The sequence below is a fragment of the Hypanus sabinus genome, chromosome 7, assembly GCF_030144855.1.
Source record: "Hypanus sabinus isolate sHypSab1 chromosome 7, sHypSab1.hap1, whole genome shotgun sequence".
Taxonomy (NCBI): Eukaryota; Metazoa; Chordata; class Chondrichthyes; order Myliobatiformes; family Dasyatidae; genus Hypanus; species Hypanus sabinus.
Window position 1 is genome coordinate 76,683,233 of NC_082712.1, and position 22,139 is coordinate 76,705,371.

General features: G+C 43.8%; 1 protein-coding gene across 3 annotated transcripts in view; it reads right to left on the bottom strand.

Annotated features, from left to right (window-relative positions):
* The window catches only part of tek (TEK tyrosine kinase, endothelial), a 211,530-nt gene that overhangs the window by 84,678 nt on the left and 104,713 nt on the right, over positions 1-22,139 (bottom strand). For all 3 annotated transcript variants that reach the window (XM_059974911.1, XM_059974912.1, XM_059974913.1), the window contains 4 exons: positions 21,751-21,891; positions 9,197-9,484; positions 5,950-6,249; positions 3,851-4,008 (listed from right to left, as the gene is read on the bottom strand). In XM_059974911.1, the coding sequence (XP_059830894.1) occupies positions 3,851-4,008; positions 5,950-6,249; positions 9,197-9,484; positions 21,751-21,891 (887 nt within the window). The remainder of the gene's footprint in view (positions 1-3,850; positions 4,009-5,949; positions 6,250-9,196; positions 9,485-21,750; positions 21,892-22,139) is intronic.

A 22,139-nucleotide genomic window follows, 5' to 3' on the forward strand; every position in this document is an offset into this window, starting at 1 on the left:
TGCCATCATCCCTGCCAGTGTTCTTTTCCAATTAATTCTGGCCAACTCCTCTCTCACGCCGCTGCAATTTCCTTTACTCTGCTGTAATACTGATATATCTGGCTTTAGCTTCTCCTTCTCAAATTTTAGGGTGAATTTGATCATATTATGATCACTTGCTAGCCAGCTGGTGGTGTAGTGACATCAGCGCTGGACTTCGGAGTGAAGGCTCCTGAGTTCGAATCCAGCCAGCTCCCTCGCAGGCTTTCTATCCATGCTGGGTTGACTGACGAGCTAGCAACTCAGCCTCGTTAAAAAAAAGAAAGCCCACACGACGGCGTCCCCATGACTCCACTCAGAGTTAAGGGCTTTCTCCTTCTTCATGATCACTTGCCCCTAAAAATTCTTTTACTTTAAGCATGTTAATTAATTCTGGTTCATTGCAGCACACCTTGCACATTGTGGAATACAGAACAGCTGATCCCCTAGGGGCTCAACCATGAGTTGCTCTAGAAAACCATCTTTCTTAGAATCCAGCACCAACCTGATTTTCCCAATCCACCTGCATACTGAAACCCCCCCATGACTATTGTAACATTGTCCTTTTAGCACGTGTTTTCTATCTCTCATTGTATTTGTAGACTACATCTTTATTACTGTTTGGGGTCAGTATACAAGTCCCATCAGGGTCTTTTGACCCTTGCAGTTCCCTAGATCTGAACAGAATGAGTCAATATTTTCCAACCCTATGTCACCTCTTTCTATGATTTGATTTCATTTTTACCATCACAGCAACACTGCCCCCCCCCCTTCCTTCCTGCCTGTCCTTTCGCTACAATGTGTTGGCACACTCCATCTCATGGTCCTCCACAGTCTTCTCCTTGGTAAATACTGATACAAAGTATTCATTTAGGACTTTAACCACATCCTCTGACTCCCACATATGCTCCTTCCTTTATCCTTGAGTGGTTCTATGCTCTCCCTTAGTTATCCTTTTGCCTTTGATGCTGTAGTTCCTCTTTAATCCTATTTGTCCTGGACTTTTGCTGTCATGCTTGAAAAGAGAGACCACATTTGATGTTTTCCTGTTATATTACACCTCACTAATGTCCAGCAAAGATTAAAAGTTCTCAGCCAGAGCCATAGAATTCTTAAAGATCTACCCAGTTACATTTTCATCCAAGTGATTGAACTACTTTATATCTCTAACCATCACTGAGATGTCCCAGCACCAGTCCTTGTGGTACACCACCAATACGGGCCTCCAGCCAGAATAACAGGCTTTCACTCCTACTTTCTGCCTTCAATGGGTAAGCCAGTTCTGAATCTAAACTTGCAATTCACCCTAGATCCCAGGCATCTTTATCTTCTGAATTAACCTAATATAAGGGACCATATGGAAAGGCTTCCTTAAGTCCATGTAGATAATGCCCACTGCCTTAATTTTATCAAGCAACATTGTCACCTGCAAAAAAATTAATTATTTTTGTCAGGCGTAATTTGTCCTACACAAAGTAAAGGTAAAAGTCACTAAGCAGGCCCTACCTTTCCACATGTGCATGAATCCTGTCTCTCACTGTCCTCTGCTCTGCTCTTCCCTACACTGAGGTTAAAAAGTCAACACAACAACATGGGCTGTAGGGCCTGTAATTTGTGTACTGCTCTATTTTTATGTTCTCCTCCATAATATATTGATGGAAAGTACTCATTCGGTACCTCACCCACTGTATTTTCTCTCTTCTTACACTACTTATTTAATTTAAGTTTTAATATATACTTATTAAAATTTAGTTTTATTAGTATTATGTATTGTAATGTACTGCTGCAGCAAAGCCATAAATTTCACAAAATATGCCAGTGATGTTAATCCTGATACCATTTCAAGAACCCCTCTTGGATGCACTGAAGAAATCCTGCTCCATTGAAGTCTCCTGTATTAAGGAAGTTCCAGTAAATAATGGGGAAGTTAAAGCCCCCACTATGACAACCCGCTTGTTTGTGCACCTCTCCATAGTCTGTATTCATATCTGTTTTTCTGATATCCTACCTGAGAACTTGCACCCATCCTATTTCTGAGCTTTACCCAATTTGCCTCTGTGGATGACAGCTCCAATGTGTTCTCTCTGAGGGACATTGCCCCTTATCAATTGTGCAAATCCTCTGGCTCTTTCACCTCTCTCCCCATCACATCTCACCTAGGAACACTGAGCTTCCAGTCCAGTCTCTCATGCAACCAGGTCTCTGTAATGGCAATTTCATGTTCTCCATGCTCTAAAGGTTCATCCTCCTTACCCATAATGCCTCTACCATTGCTTTTTCAGCCCATCGGGCCCATCGTGTTTAATTACCGTCCTTACTAGTCTCACTTGTCATGCCAACTTTCTTGCCCTCACCCCTTTTTCTCCCAGAACTATAAAAGTTTATTTACATAACAGATACGCAAGGTATAGACATTCAGTATTTACAAGACAGTGAGTACATTTAGATTAGAATATGATTACTACTGTCTGTAAAACAGTCAGTTCCCTGGGGGGAGCTCACCACTCCTGGAAATTCCCCACTGTACCCATGGTGATGGCATGCTCCCTCTCCAAGGACAGCCGGGTATGAAAGTATCTTAGGAGAGGAGCAGGCAGTTGGCCCTGGCAGAGCCCTTGACTTTCCACTGCCCAGGCCTGTGAATGGCCAGCCCACCCACCAGCATAACGTCAACCCTTCACAAACCTACTCTCACCCGACTACCTGTTGTCCTGCTGCTGCAGATACCAAATCCCCAGCCACACCAGTGTAAACCCACTGAATAGCAAACCTCCCAGTGAGGATATTGATACCCTACCAGTTCAGATGCAAACCTTCTTGTCTGTACATGCCCTCGAAGAGACCCTGATGATCCACAAATCCTGAGAATATAATCCTAGAAATCTTGGTTCTTAACTTTCTACGTAGAAGCCTATAATCACTTTACAGGACCTCATCCCTGCTCTGGCTTATGTCATTGGTACCCATATAGATTTTGATCTAAGCTGCTCTCCATCCTCTCTCACAATGTCCTGAATCTGCAGCGAGACCATAAAACATAGGAGCAGAATTAGGCCATTCAGCCTATCAAGTCTGCTCTGTCATTCCATCTTGGCTGATCCTCATTGTCCTGCCTTCTCCATGTAACCTATGAATGTGTACTTTAAATATGCCAAATGATTTGTCTGTGGCAATAAATTCCACAGATTCACTGACCCCTGGCTAAAGAAATTCCAGCTCATCTCTGTTCTAAAGGATATCCTTATCTGAGGCAGTGCCCATCTGCCCTAGACGCCACCATTATAGTAAACCTCCTCTCCATATCCACTCTATCTGGGCCTTTCAATATTCAATAGGTTTCAATGAGATTCCCCCTCATTCTTCTAAACTCCAGTGAGCATAGGCCCAGAGCCATCAAAAGCTCCTCATATACTAACTCTTTGTCTACTCTGCCTATTATTTCCTCAGATTTCCCCTTCAGGGAACTAAGCTGACTTTAGCCTATTTTATCATGTGCCTCCAAAAACAATGAAACCTCATCCTTACTATTGAACTGCTGATGTCAGTCTAACTAGCCTATAACTTCCTTTCTTCTGCCTCCCTCTCTTCTTAAAGAGTGCGATGACATTTGCAATTTTGCAGTCCTCTGGAACAATTCCACAATCTAGCAAATCTTGAAAGATTATTACTAATGCCTCCACAATCTCTTGTCAGTCTCTATGTGTTCCAGGCACAAGTACCCCTCTTTGTTCTTGAGTGTTCTAACAATATTCCTCATTACCTGTTGTTTATATGTATAACACGCCTAAAAACAAAGCAGTTGGAAGATCAGAGCTTAATTCTGCAAACTTACCGTGCTGTTTTGAAAAGCCTGCACTATTCTCCGTTGGAAGTTGTTCTGTTTGAAGTGAATCACAATACAGAAGGCCAGGAGAATGGTCAGGCAGGTCATTCCTGCTGATCCCAGGATAGCATAGAGCAGTAGGTGCCCAGTCGTCTGCTCGGTGTAAGCTGTAAGAAACAGCACCAGTGCTCAGACATACAGTACCTCAGCCATGCGCAGCGAATTGATAAAGGATCACTATCTATTGGGTGCCAGCCAATTGTTCAGCTGCCCTGTTGTTCATTGACTACTCCAATTCCATACACACACCACAGCCTGGAATGGAGGCTCCAACGCACTGGATCACAAGGGCAGCAGACGGCTACAGACTCACCCAGCCCTATCATGGTCACAACTCCCTCTCATCCTGACATCCCCACCTACCAATGAGGACACCTTCAAGAAGATGGCAGCATCCATCAATAAGGACCTTCACCATCAGGGTCATGCCCTCTTCTCATTACTACCATCTGGAAGGAGGTAGAGGAGCCTGAAGATCCACACAGTGATTCAGGAACAGCTTCTTTCTCACTGCCATCAGATTTCTGAATGGTCCACAAACCCATCAACATCTCTCTATGCTGTACTGCTGTTGCAAAATAACACACTTCATGTCACATAAGACAGTGATTATACACCTGATTTTGATTCTGAATATTTATTCAATTACTTTCTAAATTTCTATCAAACCTACTTCCATCTTTCAGACAGCACATTCCAGGTCACAGAAATTTGCTTGGCAAAAAATCTTGTATCTCTCTTACTAATGACTTTCAGCTTCTATCTGATTCCGCACTGCTACTGGAACCATTCTTGCTACATACAACATAGAATATAGAAGAGTACAACACAGGAAGAGGAGCTTGGCTCATGATGTCTGTGTCAGTCATGATATTGAATTAAACTAACTATATAGGACCCTGGTCAGACCCTCGGACCCCACGTGGAGTACTGTGCTCAGTTCTGGTCACCTGTCTACAGGAAGGCGAGGGTGCAGAGGGGATTTACAAGGATGTTGCCTGGATTGGGGAGCATACCTTATGAGAACAGGTTGTGTGAACTTGGCCGTTTTTCCTTGGAGTGACGGAGGATGAGAGGTGACCTGATAGAGGTGTATAAGATGATGAGAAGCATTGATTGTGTTGATAGTCAGAGGCTTTTTCCCCAGGGTTGAAATGGCTAACATGAGAGGACACAGTTTAAATGTGCTTGGAAGTAGGTACAGAGGAGATGTCCAGGGTGAGCTTTTTACGCAGTAAGTGGTGAGTACGTGGAATGGGCTGCCGGTGACTGTTGTGGATCGAATATGATGGGGTCTTTTAAGAGACTGCTGGACAGGTATATGGAGCTCAGAAAAATAGAGGGCTATGGGTAACCCTAGGTAATTTCTAGGTTCAGCACAGCTTTGTGGCTGAAGGGCCTGTATTGTGCTGTAGGTTATCAGTATTTCTAATCTTTTCTAATATGTTTGCACATGATCCATATTCCTCCATTTCCTTCATGTTCATGTGCCTCTCTTAATGCCTGTGAGAAGACGTTACATACCAACACCCCTGGCAGCTTGTTTCAGGAACCTCCTGAAAGGATTCCAGAATTCTGAGAAGGAAAAGGATCATGGGATGGGAGGCCTAGGGAGGCCCCCATCCCTTTTCTTTCTTTCTCTCTCTGCCCATCGCTCTGCCTGTTCTCCATCTCCCTCTGGTGTTCCCCTCCCCCTTTCTGTCTCCCTAGGCTTCCTGTCCCATGATCCTTTCCCTTCTCTAGCTCTGTATCCCTTTTGCCAATCACCTTTCTGGCTCTCAGCTTCACCCCACCCCCTCCAGTCTTCTCCTATCATTTCGCATTTTCCCCTCCCCCTTCTACTTTCAAATCTCTTACTATCTTTCCTTTCGGTTAGTCCCGACGAAGGGTCTCGGCCTGAAACGTCGACAGCACTTCTCTCTATAGATGCTGCCTGACCTGCTGCGTTACACCAGCATTTTGTGTGTATTGCTTGAATTTCCAGCATCTGCAGATTTCCTCATGTTTGCATGATAATTACATGATAATTTATGGAAAGAAGGTTGTACCTGCAGACTTTTGTAGCGTGTGAAGTTCCATTGTCAGAATGGGTTCACTCTCTCCAATGTTGTTCTTCGTACGGAGTTCCACCAGATAAGGTGAGTTTGGCTCCAGACCTCGCAACTGGAACTGTGAAATGTTGTCTTTTATTTTGATTTCTGTCTCCTGAGTGTAGTCATCTGCCCCATCAATTTTGTAACGTATGATAACAGAAGATATTGAGTTGCCATCTTCAATTGCCCAGGATATGAAAGCCGAAGAATCGGAGATATTAAAAATTTTGATGTTGGTGGGAGCAGGAGGTTGTTCTGTTAAAAATAATGACACCCATTATTAATTGCACTACAATCTACTTCTTAACCACCTGACTGAAGCTGAAATCCTGGTAATGTCTAACTGAGTGAGCTGCAGTGGATTAGGCACTCAAATCTTTAAAGGCAGATATATAAAGATATGCAGTGTCCTTGGCTTTGACTTTCTATACCACTGATGGACCATCTTACAAAATGGATGCTGGATACTTTTAATTTTTTTTCTTTATCCAGCTCGCAATATCTCTTGATAGCCAGGGTTTGTTAGACTTACATCCTTAAGCAACATGTTGGTCCTGATCTCACTGTTTCACTTCTGAATAACTCCCACTTGTTAGGGCAACAAGCAATCTGCTGAAGAAATCAGTGAATTGTGTTGATGTTGCCATTTGTTTGATTAGACCTTTAAATAGCTGCTTCCAGTTTAGCAGCAGTAAAATAGTATCTTCCCCTAGTTCAGGATCTTCACATCAAGACCAACCTCATCCCATGACTTCCCAGAAATCTACAGAATTATAATCACCATCTCCCATATGCTGTCCTATTGACACTTCACCCACTTGTGTACTTTCAGAGATTAGGTCTGATTTTGGAATTGGAGTTGGTTTATGATTGTCACATATTCTGAGATACAATGAAAAGCTGGTTATGCATATTTTTCATACAGATTATGTCAGTATATAATGCATTGAGGTAAAACAAAGTAAAATTAGCAGCAGAATGTAGAATATGTGTAACAGCCACAGAGAAATTGCAGTGCAGATAAACAATAAGAGACAAGATCATAACAATGTAAAATATGAAGTACAGTCCATTTCATCCTATGTACTAGCTCACTTTAAAGTGGGTGTACTTCAAAAATTCCGTCTTTCTAAACATTTCATAGTAAGTGATTGGGGAAGTTGAAGCCATGAATCTATTAGTCACATATTTCTCTCTAATTTGTCTACATGTCAGCTCCTCTGTCTTCCATTGACTGTTAAGATAACCATAGTAAGGCAGGTTTTCCAGAGTACTCCCCAAATGGCCTCATTTGAAGTCACCACACCGTAAGAAGATGATTTCACAGTGGAAAGGGAGCAGAGGAGATAAACCAGGACGTTGCTTGTGATGGAGAACTGAGTAGGCTGATTTTCTTTTCCTTGGAGCAAAAGAGGACCTGAGAAAATTAAAAGTTATGAGGCACAGACAGGGTAAGTGGTGGAAATCATTAGCACTGCCCAGGCTTGACTTCAGATAAGGCAAGGAAATATTTTTATTATCCAAGGAGGTTTGAAATCTGGAATGCACTGCCTGAGGGGTGATGGAAATAGATATTCTAACAACGGTAAGATATTTATACAAGTACTTGAAATGCCATGGCATAGGAAGCTGAGCATTGAGGGATGGAAAGTGGATTTGTTCTTCATTCTAATTATGGAGCTGGCAGAAGGAAGGATCAATTTCCATGCTGTCAGAATCTATGACTCTGCAAAAATTTTCTATTCGGAGAACTAATGTGGATGACCTCACATTTCTCACATTAAATTCCATCTGCAACATTATTAGCAGAGGCACATGCTGTTGGGTTTTTCACACACTTGTCTGTACTCACAATTTCATTTAGCTCAGTAAACAATGATCTTGGAAATATGGCATTTGTTTTCCTCCGCTGAACCGCTGATGCAGATTGTGAATAGCTGATGTCCATGCACCCCACTCTTAACTACCCCCAACTTGTGAAAGACCTATTTATTCCCACTTTTTTACTTTCTGTCCAATAAACAATTTGAAATCCCTTTAAATATGTTAGCTCCAATTCCATGGACTCTAACTTTATGAACCATTACGGATTTCTTAATTCTCTGAGTTAACAGAGCAGATGTTTCCTGTTTTCTCACTCCCTCCTTTCTTAAACTGTTGTTTCACATTTGCTCCCCTCCAATGAATTGACCAATTCCAGAATCTACAGAACATTGGAAGATGATAACCAAAGCATTCATTATCTCCAAGGTCACTTCTTTCAGTTGTTTCTCGGACTGGAGGGCTGTGTCTAGTGGTGTGCCGCAGGAGTGGATGCTTGGACTTTGGTTGAGTGTAATTTATATCAACAATTTGGATGTTAAAGCACTTGGAATGATGAGTAAATTTGCAGATGATATTAAAATATCTGGCGTTCTAGACAATGTAGAAAGTTATGAAGAGTTACAGGGAATCTGGATCAGCTGAGGATGGAGTGTTGTGTGCAATACGATATAGGAAGAATGTGAAGCAGAAATTATTCACCAGGATGTTAGCTCCAAGAAGAGTCTGCACAGACTTAAATTGTTTTCTCTGGGCCTTCAGAGGATGAGGGACAACCTGACAGAAGTTTACACAATAAAATAATAAGAGGCACGGCACTTTTTCCATGGTGGAACTGTCAAATAATAAATGGCACAGCTTTAAGATGAGAGCGTTAAAATTTAAAGGAGATATACAAGGTAATATTTTTTAACATAGAGAGTGGTAGGTGCTGGAATGTACCTCTAGGGGAAGGCTTGGAATCAGAAATGACAGCAAAGTTTAAGAGATATTGAGAAATGTTTAAGAAAAATCATTGTACAGTCTTCCATTTCCATCTGTAAGGGGACTTCATTGGCCTTCACTTGCTATGTACCCACAAACCTTCCTCTTCAGCTCACCCAGGTCTTGCTGTTCTGTACTTCCTGGTGTACTTTTCCAGGTTCTCAGTGAGCACAAGTTCTGCACTTCTATCACCTTCTGAATTAGATTTCTTATGAATGTCTTGGTGCTATATCCTTGGACAATATATATGGTTCCATGTGTACCCCGCACCACCTCCCTCTTCCTGTTCTAACATGCCCATCACTTCCAACTCTAATCCATCGATCAAATCCTACAAAACTCGTTGGACTAGATTGCATCAATAAGTGTGAACAGATACCAAGAAGGAAGAACTTACTATCGCTGTATGTCCACGTGGCCATCATATCACACCATTCCCCGTGTAATTTGCTCTGTGCCCAAACACGACACTGGTACTGCTGCTTGGGTTGCAGACCTTCAATATCCAGGCTAGAGAGGTTACCTGGGACCTCCAGGATGGTAGGCTGACCCATACTGTCATTGGTACTGTGACACTCAATGTGATAGGTACTTTCCTCGCGGGTTTCAGGGATTTGCTTCCATATCAGCCTCAGAGATGTTTGACTTTTGGGGAAAATTTTGAAGTCCATTGGAGCAGGATGATCTGGATCACACACATTAAAGAAGAACAGATATTGTTATTGACTGCTTCTATCTAAGAACACCGTGATGACAGAGATAAAATGTGAGACTTTTTATTGGGATTGGCTGGTGAACGTATTGTTGAAAAAATGTAAATATTCGATTAAAATCAACAGACCCGAGAGAATAATGATGCTAAAAGCCTTGATCTTTTATCAGCATTATGTTTTCTTATAGGGCTACAGTGTCGTAAAGTTATACAGCAAGGCCTTCAGCTCACCATATCTATGCCAGTCTTGTTAGTTCGAGAATTATAAAGTACCACAGCACAGAAAAAGGCCCTTCATCCCATCTAGTCCATGTTGACCTGATCTTTTGTTTAGTCCCATCTACCTGCACCCGAACCATATCCCCCCAGCCTCTGCTATCCATGTACCTATCTAAACTTCGCTTAAATATTGCTATTGAACCCACTTCTGTTGGTAACTCGTTCCAGACTTGCACCACCTCCCCCCCCAACTTTGAGTGAACAAGTTTCCTCTCAGATTGCCCTTAAATATTTCACCATTCACCCTAAGCTATAACTTCCAGTCTTACTCAAGCTGATGGGAAAAAGCTCGCAATCATTCACCCTATCTATATCCCACATAATTTTGAATACTTCATTCTCCTTTTCAACCCTTTCTTATACCTCAGGTCATCAAATCCTGTGAAATCCTATAAACTTTCTCTACACTCTTTCAAGCTGATCGATATCTTTCCTGTAGGTCGGTGACCAGAACTGCACACAGTACTCCAGATTCAACCTCACCAATGTCTCGAGAAACTTCTACACAACATCCCAGTTCTTATACACAATGCTCTGATTTATGAAAGCCAATGTACCAAAATTGCCCTTTATGACCCTATCTACACATGACACCAAATTCAAGGACTTATGGATCTTTACCTTCACATCCTCTTGCTCCACTGCACACTTCAGAGCCGTACCATTCACAATGTAAGCCTTAGCCTGGTTTGTCCTCTCAAAATGCAACACCTCACACATGTCTGCATTAAGTGCCATCTGCTATGTGCATTGGTTTTCTCTTGCATTCCAAAGACATACAGATGATAAGTTTACTAATCACATGGGTGTAATTGGATGGGCATTGGCTAACTGCAGCAGAATGGCCTGCTACCATGCTGTATCTTTAAAAAACTACTATGCATTCAGCTGCCTGTGTCCAAATTTCTAGAATTCCTTTGCCTTCTGTACCCTAATCTTTGAGTTCCCTTTTCTTCAGCTGCCAGTACCCCAATATCCAGAATTTCCATGTCTTCATCCTAGGCTTCAAATTACCATGCCATCAGCTGCCTGTATCCCAACGTACAGTGCAATTCAATAATTAACCTCCGCTGTTACCTGTTAAACCAAGAATGAATCGTATGTTCACAGATTAGTTACTGCTTAGTCCATTCAGCCTGGGGTGAAGGTTTGTTGTCCCTACAATCAAATCTTCTTCCACAATTTGTTTCACATTATATTCTTGCTTTTTCACACAGCTTGTTTATATTTCCTTGAAGCCTTCTGCATCCACGTCATTACTTAAATTCACATTTAATTTCCCATAATTTACAAACTTTGAAAAGTGATATTTAGCTCTTCCAGCCAAATAATTGAAATAGATTGCAAAATGCTGGAGCACAAAGCTGAATGCATGTCACAGTGGTACAAGCTTGCCAATCTGAGAAGGGTTTGGTCACTCCTACTTATTGCATTTTTTCTAATTACCAGGTCTCAGTCAATGCCCCCAAATTACCCCACTTCCATGTGCCCTAATCTTGACTAGGGATCTCCTATTGGAGCTATCCTCAAGGAGTTCTGAAAATCCTCAAGCACCACATCCATTGCTTTCACCAACACTGCCATCCCCCTCCATTCCCCTCACCTACTGTACTCAAAGAACTCCAACCAGCCAAACTTGCTTTCCATTTCTGGTCAACTGGATGAAGTTCTCTATATTAAGCTGTGAAACATTTTTCCTGTTTCTGATGTTAAGTTAGTGGGTCACTGTTTCTCTGTTTTCTCACACCCTCTTTTCATATGGCATAGGGGACACATCTCTGTGCACCTGAGACCATGAGGGGGCATTGGCTTGTGCATTGTGGGGGCCCACATTTCAAAAGCTTAGAGGGCCAGTGGGTACATTCTGTGTGCCTGTAATTGTGGGGAACTGCTGGCTTGTGCATTGGAGCAAGACTTGAGGATGTGAGTGTGGCTAGTCAGGACATTCTGCTCACCTGAGATCATGAGGAGCTGTTGGCTTGAGCTTTGTGGGAGTGAGATTTGAAAAAGTGAGCAGGGCCAGTTGGCACATACTGCATGCCAGAGATCGCGGGGTAATTAGGCACTTGGAAGAGCCAATGAAAAGAAGCCAGATTTAAGTGGAGTGGGCCAGGGTTAGAGTGGAGAGATTGAGACTTTGGCAAAAAGAAACAGAAGTTTATTTCTTTATTTGTCTATTAGTGCATAGCTAGTGTACTGAAAATTAGCCCAGAGTCAGTATTGTTTATTTCAGTTTTGGAAGAACTCCGGTCTCCTTGATAACATGAGGTGCATCCTGCTGCAGCTCCTTATGGAAACTGGAATTGCAGGTAAATGAACTCCAGATCATTCGAGAGGTTTAGGGGTTGATCGACAGGACAGGATATTCAGGGAGGTAGTTACGTCCAAGGTGAAAGACATAGATAACTGGATGACTGTCAGGAGAGGGAAGAGACAATAGGTGCAGAAGTAGACCATTCAGCCCTTCAAGCCTGCACCGCCATTCTGAGATCATGGCTGATCATCTACTATCAATACCCGGTTCCTGCCTTGTCCCCATATCCCTTGATTCCCCTATCCATAAGATACCTATCTAGCTCCTTCTTGAAAGCATCCAGAGAATTGGCCTCCACTGCCTTCTGAGACAGTGCATTCCACACCCCCACAACTCTCTAGGAGAAGAGGTTTTTCCTTAACTCTGTCTTAAATGACCTAGCCATTATTCTCAAACCATGCCCTCTGGTACTGGACTCTCCCAGCATCTGGAACATATTTCCTGCCTCTATCTTGTCCAATTCCTTAATAATCTTATATGTTGCAATCAGATCCCCTCTCAATCTCCTTAATTCCAGCGAGTACAAGCCCAGTCTCTCTAACCTCTCTGCATAAGACAATCTGGACATCCCAGGAATTAACCTCGTGAATCTACGCTGCACTTCCTCTACAGCCAGGATGTCCTTCCTTAACCCTGGAGACCAAAACTGTACACGATACTCCAGGTGTGGTCTCACCAGGGCCCTGTACAAATGCAAAAGGATTTCCTTGCTCTTTTACTCAATTCCCTTTGTAATAAAGGCCAAAATTTCATTAGCCTTCTTCACTGCCTGCTGCACTTGCAGGCAGGATAGATAGGGCAGAATACTCCTGTGGCAATTCCCCGCAATAACAAGTGTACCCACTTTTGATACTTTTGGGGGCTGGAGGTGGGTGGAATAGACCACCAGGGGAAAGCCACAGTGATCAGGTCTCTGTCAATGAGACTGGCTAAGAAGAAAAGAGGAATAGGGTGGTGACAGGGAATTCAATAGTTAGGGGAGAAGCAGGAGGTTCTGTGGACATGAAAGAGACACCTAAATGATGTGTTGTCTTCCAAGTATCGGTGCCAGGGACATCTCAGGTCAGGTCTGCAGCATTCTAAAGGGGGAGCATGAGAGGCCAGAAGTAATGGTACATATTGGCACGAATGAAACAAGTAGGAAAAGTGCTGAAGACAGAATATAGGCAGCCGGGTAGGAAACCAAAAAGCATGATTTCAAGGGGAACAACCTCTGGATTGCCGCTTTTGCCATGCATAAAAATAAGATGATTTAACAGGTGAATGTGCGCCTGAGGAATTGATGCAGGGGACAGGGTTTCAGATTTGTGGACATTGGGATCTCTTCTGGTGAAGTTATGACCTTTACATAAAGGATGAGTTACATCCGAACTCAAGGGAGAACAATATCCTTGTGGGCAGATTTGCTGGAGCTGTTGCAGAGGGTTTAAACAAGTTTGGAAGGAGGATAAGATGCAGAGTAATAAATCAGAGGATGGGGCAGTTGGTATACAGATAGATACAGTGTGTAGAGAGATTGCAAGAAATGATAAGCAGTTGATAAGTAAAATTACAGTCTGTGCTTGAAGGGTGTCTAGTTTAACGCAAGGATTTTCAGGAAGAAGTGATAAACTTAGCGCATGGGTCAACACACAGAACTACGATGTTGTAGCCATTACAGAAACGTGCTTATCACAAGGGCAAGAATAGCTGTCTTTGGTTTAGACATTTCAAAAGGGGCAGCAAGGGAGGTAAAAGAGGTGGGGTGGCATTGCTCATCAGGGTTAGTATCACAGAAGCAAAATGAGAGGATATTGTGGAGATATTGGTGACTGAGTCAGTAGTCAGAAACAGGAAAGGAGCAAACACTCCATTGGGAGTATTCTATAGACCCACTCAACAGGAACAAAAGAACTAAAGATTAGTGGGGAGTAGAGCAGATTTTGGGAAGTGCAAAAATAAGGGGTTTTATGTCATAGGAGACTTCAACTTCCCCAGTATTGTTTGGAAATTCTTTAGTGCACAGGTTTAGATAGGATAGAATTTATTAAGTGTGTGCAGAAAGGATTCCTAACACAATATGTAGAAAGACCAAGCAGAGCAGAGGACAGAATGAATCTGGTGCTAGACAATGAGCCAGGTCAAGTGTCAGAATTTTTAGTGGGTGTGTAATTCGGGGATGGTGGCACAATTCCCTGACCTTTGACGGGGATTTGAGCAGACTGTATGGAAAAGTATTTAATTAGTGGAGGGGTAAATATGATGTTATTACGCAGGAGCTTGGGAGCTTAAATTGGGAATGGAGGTACTCAGAGAAATGTACAACATTATTGTGATGTTTGTTCTGCCCATATGCCATTTCAGGCACGGACTGCAGATCCTCTTTTGGAGCTGTTCTGAGCCTCAGAAGGACCCATGGGAGATGATCATGCCAACACTCATCGGTCAAGGAAGCCCTCAGAACAGCCTTTAAGGAACAGTGAGACTGCTCACAGAGGCCATTGGACTGCGACTGATACGCCATGGTGTGAATGTAGCATAACGCTGAGGTTCTGGACCATCCCAGCCCAGAAATCTGATATGAATTGGGGACGGCAGTCAGAGGAACTATCAGATGGGGTGCTAAACTGAGCGACCCAGGTGCTGATGAACGCCCAAGCCATGACTGTGGCCATCGTCGGTGCTAGGAGGACAGCCTCTGGCCACCTGGTAGTGCAGTCCATCGTGGCAAGGAGGTGTGTGAAACGGTGGGAGGCGGGATTAAGACCTAAAAAGCCCTTATTGACATGGTCAAACCATTACTCAGGGACCTCAAAAGATGCCAGTGGTGCCTGGACATGACGGTTGATTTTTAGTCTGCTGGCACCCAACATAGGCTGTAGTCCAATCATGAACGTTCTTTCTAAGGCCATGCCACACAAACTTTAGTGCAACCAGTTTCTGTGAGGCCTTCTAGCCCAGATGTGAGAGGCCACGAATGGAGTTATAAACAGTCCGGCTCCAGTTTGCGAGGGGCGAGGGCAACCAGTTGAGTCATTGCACAGAAGAGACACCCCAGCTTCCCAAACTGAGTGTCAGCCAACCACAGGTCCATGACTGCTGTTTGGTAGGCCTGGATGAGCCACGACATTATTTTTCCCCTTGATATGTTGTATACCAGTCGTGAGCTCAGATATGCAGACCGATCGGCATTTCTGCTGTGCAGAGCAGGGTCTGATATTTTGGCCATTGTGTGCACGAGAGGCTTGAGGTCAATGAACGCTGTGAGATGGTGACCCCCCAGGGGAAAATGAAAATGGTGGACAGCCTGATATAGTCCGAGAAGCTGACAGTCAAACATGCTGTACTCCCTTCTGAGTGGACGGAGCTGCTGGCTGAAGAAGACAAGTGGCTGCCACACGCCTCCAACTGCTCGTGCACAACACCCACAGCATAGTCTGAAGCATCAATAGTAATGACTACAGGTGCACTGGGGAGTGGGTGTGCCTGTAAGGTCACATTAGAAGGAGCTTGTTTCATATCATCAAATGCCCTGATTATGTCCACTGACCAGTCAAGTACCTGATTAGGGGCATTGCCTTTAAGCCATTATATGGGGGAGCTTAAGTTCAGCTGCTTGCAGAATGAAGTGGTGATAGAAACTCACCATACCTAAAAACTCCTGTAGTTTCAATAGACAATAGACAGCAGGTGCAGGAGTAGGCAATTCGGCCCTTCTAGCCAGCACCGCCATTCACTGTGATCATGGCTGATCATACACAATCAGTACCCCGTTTCTAGCCGTGCAGGGTGGTGGAAAATCCATAATAGTGGCTACTTTTGATGAGAGGGTTTTGGGGTTTTTGCTCCTTCTGTGGAGATGTGATGGCAAAAAAAAAAATCAATGGTTGGCAACCCAAACGCATTTAGCAGGGTTAATAATCAACCTGTGTTGGCTTAAGCACTCCGGAAGTGTGCGGAAATGAGATTCGTGGTCCGATTTGGATGCACTGGTGACAAGTATGTCAACCAGGTGAACAAAAAGAAAACCTAAGTGCTTTAATACAGAGTCCATCAGCCGTTGGAAAGTCTGTGCTGCATTTTTCAGCACAAGAAGCACATGCAGAAGCTCAAAGGCCAAAAGGGGTTATCACAGTTATTTAGGGAATGTCCTCCGAGCACACAGACACCTGATGGTAGGCCCTAACTAGATTGAGCTTGGAAAAAATTAAATTTGCGGCTAAACATGCTGAAAAGTCTTGGATTTGTGGGATCGAGTAACAACTGGAGTTGGTGGCCTCATTAAGGTGTCGGTATTCAGCACATGGGCAGAACCACCATCAGCCTTAGGGACCATATGGAGGGGCGAAACCCAGAGAGTGTTCGACTGATGTACAATGCCAAGTCTTTCCGTGTTAACAAACTCAGCCTTCGAGGTAGCCAGCTGTCCTGGGTCCAGTCCATATGTGTGCGCATGGGCCAGTTGTGGAAGTGTGGTGCTTGATCCACGTTTTGTGACTGTAGTGGAGAATGTGGGCTTGGTGAGGTTTGGGAATTCATCCAGCTCGAGTAAGCTCACATACGGTGGTGCATGCGCTTGACCGCGTCATTGTGGAAAACTTACTGGTGGAGAAGGGTAATGACCCAAAGTCCTTGACATCTACAAGCTTGCCCAAAGATTGACCTTGGGCACACAGGTTATCTGTATCGAGCAGACATCTAGCCACTTTCGCCATGTGTAACATCACCCACTGAAGCAAAGCGTGACCCCTCGTATCCTGTAGGACTGGATCCTACTGCAGTTGGCGGCCTCCAGTGAGATTTTGTTTGTCTCGGCCTTCTCATCAATAGGCAATGCTGGTAGCACACTCACTTGAACACCCACGTCACAAGGAAGCATTGCCCTGAAAGGGTGTCCGTAATGAACAACAGACATCCCTGGCAGCTGGAACCCATGATGCTCATAGACCTCTGACGTCCCAATGCGCTGGCATTGCTGAAGCTGCAAGACGGTTGGCACTTCCTAGCATTCGGACAAAGGTGAGCGTGGTGAAAACACAGGCCCGGAGGTGTCTGTTTCACAACTACTGGCATCCTTATGTTGGGGGCCTTGCTGACGGGGCTTATTGAGGTAGAGAAAGGAGAGGGAATGATACACCTCTGCTTGGCTGAGTGTAGCCTATCAGCCATTTTAGCAAGCTCCCGATAGTCCTTCATGGGTACATTAGCGAAGGTTATGTGAATTTGATCAGGCATTTGCTGCATGAAGAGTCCTTTAAAAATAAAACAAGGATGGTGATTTCCCAGGAGAGACAGCATGTGATCCATCAGCTCCGAAGGATTAGCATCGCCGAGGCTGGACAAGGAGAGCAACTGTTTAACGCTCAGACTCCGATAGTCCAAAAGTCTGTAAAAGCTGAGTTTTCAGCAATTGGCATTTATCGTGTTCAGGTGGGTGTTCTGGAAAATTCCCCACTCTTGCCACCATGGAGTTGCTGAGCGATGCTACCACGTAGAAATATTTGGTGTGGTCGGTGGAGATTTCTTGCAGCGTGAATTGGGCCTCAGCTTGCACAAACCAAATGACAGCATTTTGCTCCCAAAACTCCAGCAGTTTCAAAGCAACTGCATTGTTCAGTAACTTTGGAATTATCCTAGAGCATCAGGGTCACCAGTATAGATATTCAAAAATAAAATGGCAGAGGTATTTTATATTTCAGAAAAACTGTAGAAACTCATTTATCGAATACTAAAAACTGAACACAAAGCATGCTAAAAGCCCTATAAGTAATTACCTCATCACGTCAGACCAGCCTCTTAAAGTGAACTGGAACCCAATGGCAAAAACAAGAGAAAGTCTGCAGATGCTGGAAATCCCAGCAACACACACAAAATGCTGGAGGAACTCAGCAGGCCAGGCAGCATCTATGGAAAAGAGTAAACAGTCGAGGTTTCTGCTGAGTTCCTCCATCTTTTTGTGTGTATTACCCAACCCAAAGTTGGTGGCTGTGAATTCTGCACATTTCCACCAATTACATTACCCTATAGGGCTACATCATAATTAATGAGTTATATGGTAGCCAGGAAAAAGTGAAGAATGGACATAGAAGAGAATGGAGACACAAAAAGGCCTCGGCAAGCGAGGTTAAGGTAAACTCCAAGGCAATCTACAAGTATATGAAGAACAGGAGGATGGCTAGAGTGATGGTGGAACTGATCAGAGATAGTAGAGGAAACATGTATCTGGTGAGGAGGAGGTAAGCGAGGTCCATAATGAATACTTTTCTTCAGTATTCACCAGTGAGAGGGACCTTGATGCTTGTGTAATACAGGCTGATATACTAGAACATATCGATGTTAAGAAAGAGGATATAGAAACATAGAAACACAGAAAATCTACAGCACAATACAGGCCCTTCGGTCTATAAAACTGTGCTGAACATGTCCTTACTCTAGAAATTATCTAGGATTACCCATAGCCCTCTATTTTTCTGAGCTCCATGTACCTGTCCAGGAGTCTCTTAAAAGACCCCATTGTATCCACCTCCGCTACTGTCGCCAGCAGCCCATTCCATGCACTTACCACTCTCTGCGTAAAAAAACTTACCCCTGACATCTCCTCTGTACCTACTTCCAAGCACCTTAAAATTGCCCTCTCGTGTTAGCCTCTGACTATCCACACAACCAATGCCTCTCATCATCTTATACACCTCTATCAGGTCACCTCTCATCCTCTGTTGCTCCAAGGAGAAAAGGCTGAGTTCACTCAACCTATTCTCATAAGGCATGCTCCCCAATACAGGCAACATCCTTATATATCTCCTCTGCACCCTTTCTATGGTTTCCACATCCTTCCTATAGCAAGGTGACCAGAACTGAGCACAGTACTCCAAGTAGGGTCTGATCAGGGTCCTATATAGCTGCAATATTACCTCTCGGCTCTTAAACTCAATCCCACAGTTGATGAAGGCCAATGCACCATATGCCTTCTTAACCACAGGGTCAACCATACACAGCTTGAATCACATCATCAAGTTCGCCGATGACACTACCGTTGTGGGTCTCATCAGCAAGAACGACGAGTCAGCTTACAGAGAGGAGGTGCAGTGGCTAACGGACTGGTGCAGAGCCAACAACCTGTCTCTGAATGTGAATAAAACAAAAGAGATGGTTGTTGACTTCAGGAGAGCATGGAGTGACCACTCTCCACTGAACATCAACAGCTCCTCCATTGAGATCGTTAAGGGCACTAAATTTCTTGGTGTTCACCTGGCAGAGAATCTCACCTGGTCCCTGAACACCAGCTCCATAGCAAAGAAAGCCCAGCAGTGTCTCTACTTTCTGCGAAGGCTGAGAGAAGTCCATCTCCCACCCCCCCCCCCACCCACCCATCCTCACCACAATCTACAGAGGATGTATTGAGAGCATCCTGAGCAGCTACATCACTGCCTGGTTCGGAAATTGCACCATCTCGGATCACAAGACTCTGCAGCGGATAGTGAGGTCAGCTGAGAAGATCATCAGGGTCTCTCTTCCCGCCATTACAGACATTTACACTACACGCTGCATCCGCAAAGCATTATGAAGGAACCCGCGCACCCCTCATACAAACTCTTCTGCCTCCTGCCATCTGGGAAAAGGCTCCGAAGCATTCGGGCTCTCACAACCAGACTATATAACAGTTTCTTCCCCCAAGCTATCAGACTCCTGAATACCCAGTCTAGACTGACATCTACATCATTTATTATTATATTGAAATTTGTCCTCTATTGTGCCTATTGTCTTGTTTATTATTTATTTATTAATTAAATTATTGTACTGCCCTGCCCCGTTTTGTGCACTTTATGTATGGTAGTCCTGTTAGGTCTGTAGTCTAGTGTAGTTTTTGTGTTGTTTTACGTAGTTTAGTGTAGCCTTGAGTTGTCTCATGCAGTCTAGTGTAGTTTTGTGTCATTTCATGTGGCACCATGGTCCTGGAGGAACATTGTCTCATCCTTATTGTGTACTGTCCCAGCAGTTTATGGTCCAAATGACAATAAAAAGCAACTTGACTTGACTTGACTTGAACCTGTGCAGCAGCTTTGCGTATCCTATGGACTGAGACCCCAAGATCCCTCTGATCCTCCACACTGCCAAGAGTCTTACCATTAGTACTATATTCTGCCATCATATTTGACCTACCAAAATGAACCACTTCACACATATCTGGGTTGAACTCCATCTGCCACTTCTCAGCCCAGTTTTGCAACCTATCAATGACCTGCTGTAACCACTGATAGCCCTCCACAACACCTCTAACACCTGGAACTTTTGTAAAACATTAGGATAGATAACTCCCCGAGGCCGGACGGGATTTATCGCAGGTTAATTCTGGATTGCTGTGCCTTTGGCAATGTTCGTGGTGACCTCCCTGGCCACAGGAGGATTCCGAATGATTAGAGGATAGCAAATGTTATTCCTTTGTTCAAGAGAGGGAGTTGGGGTAAACCTGTGATTTATAGACCAGTGAGTCTTACTTTAGTGGAGGGCAAATTATTGGAGAAGATTCTTAGAGGTGGGAATTAAGAACATTTGAAGAAACATTGTTTGATTTAGGACAGTCAGTACAGCTTGGTCAGGCCTTATGAGCTGGATTGAATTTTTTGAGGATGTGACAAAACCCCTTTATAAAAGCAGAGCACCAGATGTGGTGTAAAAACAGGGATTAGAGAAGAATCAAAGGAAATGTAGAAACTGGAAATACGGTTTAAAAACTACCATCTTCATTTTTGTAGCCGATGTGACGCCCTGGTTCACATCTTCACTGTTATGTTGTAGGTATTTAATTTAGCAGCTCTATAAGAGCAGTTTGTTCTGCTTTCAGCCTGTTTGAGTTAGTTGAAGATCGGGGGTGATGTGGAATGTGTGCCATCCAATTAGCAGGTTTTCTTGGTGAGGGACAATAAGGTTGGTCTTGGGTTTGTGGTCGGCGCAGGATGAAGTGAGAAGACACTGGGGAGAACCAGTCATAGCATACGATCCGGTGGGAGACCCATCGAGATGGATTGCAAGCGACGTTTGGAATGCGGTGTGTGCTTTCATGTTGACCGAGGGCCCAGCGCGTGAATGACCGAGAAGTTTGAGATGAGTTCCAACTTGTGCACATTTGACTGTTTAATTAGAATGGGCCCTCTTCTTTTTGTTATTCCTTACTCACCCTTTAGTTAAGATTCACAAATATAATTTCCCTTAATATTATGCAATGTACAGTTGGTAATTTTATAGCACTAATTTGTAACAGGGTAGCAAATTACATAGCAAGCACACAAACCGGGGTTTGGGGTGGGACAAGCTGTCTCAATCTCACAAGTCTGGTGGGACCTGAGAGTGTCTTCCCTAGTCTTACGCAGCTAAGGACCTATTTCACTTATGGTCCCAAATCCTCACAGGAAGTTGGAATTACAAACTGTGGTCAGAAGCATTTCTACATGCTTTTCATAAGCCAGCCTCTTCCAACTGCCCAATGGCCTCATTTGTATTTGTTGCTATGCTCAAGTGTACCTGGGAAATTTATATCTAATCCCTGGATATTCCATGTGGAGGGGAGGAAATCTGTAGGAACTGGGACCACTGTGCTTGTCTGAATTGTTGCATAAAATACAAATTACGCATCAGCATGATTCACAATCAAACGAATGTGTGCTGTTACTTGGGCATTCAGTCCAGAAACTTGCCACTGGGCCAGGGTGTCCCTCTCCTCTGTCTCCTGGGCGGCTCAGCTGCACACATACATTATACTGGCACATTGGTTGTAAGTTATCCAATTTCACCACATCTGATGCACCGGTTACTGAAAAAAAACAACAATGGAAAGGAATTTCAGTCTTTGTAGGATTTCACTGAAGCAACAAAGTTGGCCATCTGAATCTCTGCAGAATAAAACATGATTAATCAGCAAAGCAGTTTCACAGGACCAGCAAAAAGCTTTTCTTGCATTACTCTGTTCCTTCATTATACGCATCTGTTGTGATGGAAAATAACTGGTTCTTTGAGTCTCAACAGTACAGGCCTGGACACACACAGTTTTAATAATAAGGA